Here is a 3,543-nt window from a genome sequence, read left to right as displayed (position 1 = left end):
TTTTGAGACAGAGTCTTGCTCTGTCACCCAGACTGGAGTGCTGGAGTGCAGTGGCACGATCTCAGCTCACTGCAACCTCCGCCTCCTGGGTTCAAGTGATTCTCCTGCCTTAGTCTCCTGAGCAGTTGTGGACAACAGGTGTGTGCCACCACGCCTGGCTAATTTCTTTTTGTATTTTTAGTAGAGACGAGATTTCACCATGTTTGCCAGGTCGGTCTCAAACTCCTGACGTCAAGTTATCTGCCCTCCTCAGCCTCCCAAAGTGCTAGGATGACAGGCATGAGCCAGCGCACCTGGCAAGTGTTTATTTTTTTGAACTCTCCCCAACTCTGAGTCATTCTTTTGTATCTTTACTAACTGGAGGGGAAAAAAAAAAGATTTGTTTTCATTTGTATTTTTTAAATGATTCGAGAGGTTTCCATTTTCTGTTATTGCTCATTTCTACTTTTGTAAATAGCCTATATGCGTGATTTTCTATTGGTGTTTTTAAAAATTGATTTGTAGGAGTCCTCTCTACTCATCTCCCTTCAGAGACAGATCTGGAATGCCGAGGCCTCTCCCTCACCCATCTCCTTTTTCCTATTGCAGATCTTAAATCTGACCCAGGCCTTGAAAGACAACAAGAGTCCCCTGCACCTCGTCCAGATGCCACCTGTGATTGTTGAGACGGCCCGTTCCCACCAGCGGTCTTCTAGCGAGTCCTACACACAGAGCTTCCAGAGCCGGAAGCCCTTCTTTTCATGGTGGTAGCTCCAGAGGCAGGCGGAGGAAATACTGTCAGAGACTGGTGGGAGGAAGCCAGGGGTTCCTGGGGTGCAGGAAAAGCCAGAGAAGCCAGTGGAGAGCAGCACCTTTAAGAGCCCTCCCTCTCTGTTTGCCACCCCGCTCAGGGCTTTCCCACCCAGAGGGAGAAGCACAATCAGGAAGAGTGGGTGCTCCTTGCCCTTCGGAGTGCCGGGGAGGCTGGAGCTCCACGCACATAATCCAGATGCCTGGGAAGGAGCGTCTCCTTTCCATCATCTGCTGGTGGCAGGCTGGTACAGTCCATTTCTTCCCTACACCCTGCTCTGTTGCAATTCCCTATTATATTCTGCATCAGAAAAACAAACAAAACAAAAATTTAAATGCTTGTAGCAGAACCCCAGGTCGCCTCATGTCCGAAAATCCAGGCCGAAATTTGCATAGACCTGACATTCAGCTGCCTTGCAGCTGCTTCCTCCCATGAGCCAAGGCAGTGTCAGAGGGCACCTGGATGACTCGAAGTACCATAGCACTGGGACAGACAGAAGCCACACCTTTCTTTTGGGTTTTTGCCAAGCCTCCTCCATCTCCCACCAGTGCTGTGGGCTGGCTGCAAGCCACCCAACAGTTCTCCTGGAAGGGAGGTTTTTGCTCTACCCCTGCCAGCACTTCTGCACAATCATACAGAACCTCTGCTCTCTGCCGTGCTACAGCTTGTCTCTTTCTCAAGCAGAGGCAGGAGGAGTTAGTCTTAGCATTTATATTTTAATAGGAAGTTGACTCCCAGCCTGTAAAAGTGATCCACGCGGCCTGAGTGTATGCCGAGAGCTAAGTGGTCTGTGGGTAAACTTATCCCACCTTGCTTCCTGAGTCCTTGGTCCCAATCTTCTCATTTGTTCCTGTCGTTTTTAAATTTTTTCCCCTCAACTGTTTTGATGTAAAAGTTCAATTTGTCTTCTGGAGTGGGTCTCTGCGAGGGTTCTGGGGTAAGTCTTGGCTTCTAAGAGGACAGGCTATTACATTCTTGGACTTCTTTCTATGCTGCCGATGCTGCTTGGTGGAAGTAACAGGACTTGGATTCTGCCTCCTAAGTGGCAGTTTCCCTTTTCTCCCTGACTTGTCCTAGGCCGGTTTCTCTCTGGCGTCCTGAGAAAGGTGGGGCCCAAAGGAGAGAGGCCTTCAAACTGCCCCAGGTCCTGCCCAGCTCAGTGTGCATCTTCTTGCTTCCATGTGTCTTTTCCCTGCTGCCTCGCCCCCACCCCCACTTGCCAGGTGTTTGAGCCCTTTCTACACCAAAGCAAAGAATGGCTTCAGGAGGGAGTAAAAAGGGTGCCATCTGTGGCTGAGGGGCAGTTATGTTCATGCTCTGGACACTTCACAGTTCTGGCACCTTGCGATTGGTCAGTCAGTCTCAAAAAGAAACTGTCTTGAAGGTTTGAAAAACAACCAAAGAAAGGGAGTGAGGACTATGGCTGCATGTCCTCTGCTTGCCCAGCTGCAGAGCAGAGGTGTGCAGCCCTCTGGTCAGCTGGTCCAGGCTGGTCCCTGCCAGTTCCCTTCCAGTCTAGCCACCAGGATCCCTCTTGTCCCAGGCTTCCACCCACATAGGAAGAGTTTCTGAGAGCTAGATGTGCATGCCCTGTGGACGAAGGCACAGCTCATCTGCCTGCCCCAGCCCTGACAATCCCATGCAGCTGACTCGGACATCGGCCTTGAGAACAATCTTTGAGAGGACACCTGCCCCTTGACTGTAGGAGCCAGAAGGGGACCCAGGTGTGCATAGCTCTCTGTAGACATCTTTACACAAAGCTGTTGGTAAAGCGCCCCATCTGGTGCTCAAGAGAGCCTGGGTGTCTAACAGGGAATCCGGCTGCCTTACTTGGCCACAGCCTCCATACCAGATCTGCATATTGTCTTGATCCAGACAAGCTCTGTGATCAGAAGGAAATTGGGTCCAATGTAGGAGCAGGCAGGTCCTGGGCCTGGCAGGCAAGAGTGTGATGCATCCTTTCCCAGCCTTGCTCCACTCTCCCTGAAGCCTATGCTTAGGTTGCCTTGAATGTGGACTCTGGAAGAGCCAGGGGCCCAGAGTGCCAGAGCAGGCTTCTTTCTGGGTGGCACTCGTGGAACACCGTCCCTCTGCCAGCCATAGGCCCTGCCCCCAGCATCAGGGAATGGAGGCTGGGTTGCCAGAGTGCTGCTGCCCCATGTCGTTCTAATTCGCTGTAGAAATTGTACGTAATATATTTAAATCAACCAAATGTATGAATAACAAATCCAGTTCTGACCTTTTTTGTCCAGTTTCTTTGGGGGAAGGAAGACAGAGAAGGTAGGAACAGTTTTGAGGACACAGAAACCTGTTTCCATGGAGTTGTGGAGACGTGGCTCCTGGGGCTATTTCCCCCTAATAAAGGAAGATCCAGGTCCTCTTTCCAAAGTCCTGATGCTCTGAAAACCAAAAGTATCTTCATAACCCATTTGAAACCAAACCTGACCTGAACCTACACTGATGTGAAGCTATTGGTAATCATCATGTGTCCCTCTCAGTGTGACTTTGTTGCAGAAATGTCAATATATTTTATGAGATCCCTACTAGGGATTATACAGTATTTACCCTGACTACTTCCTAAAAGCCAAAAAATAAAAAATCTGATTTCCAAAATCATCTAGTGCCAAAGGCTTGGGATAAGAAATGTGGACCTACAGGCTGGGCCTGGTGGCTCACACCTGTAATGCCAGCACTTTGGGAGGCCGAGGCAGGTGGATCACTTGAGGTCAGGAGTTCGAGACCAGCCTGGCCAG

At 50.2% G+C, this 3,543-nt stretch overlaps 1 protein-coding gene across 1 annotated transcript in view; it reads left to right on the top strand.

Moving 5' to 3' along the window:
* The window catches only part of PI4K2A (phosphatidylinositol 4-kinase type 2 alpha), a 33,484-nt gene extending 30,455 nt beyond the window's left edge, over positions 1-3,029 (top strand). The window contains exon 9 of the mRNA XM_017502762.2: positions 589-3,029. Coding sequence (XP_017358251.1) covers positions 589-750 — 162 coding nt within the window. The 3' untranslated portion in view covers positions 751-3,029. The remainder of the gene's footprint in view (positions 1-588) is intronic.
* Positions 3,030-3,543: the final 514 nt, after the last annotated feature.

The sequence above is a fragment of the Cebus imitator genome, unplaced genomic scaffold, assembly GCF_001604975.1.
Source record: "Cebus imitator isolate Cc_AM_T3 unplaced genomic scaffold, Cebus_imitator-1.0 Scaffold299, whole genome shotgun sequence".
In the NCBI taxonomy this organism is placed as follows: domain Eukaryota; kingdom Metazoa; phylum Chordata; class Mammalia; order Primates; family Cebidae; genus Cebus; species Cebus imitator.
Note: the sequence above shows the minus strand (reverse complement) of the source record. Positions and strands in the feature narration are given on the sequence as shown.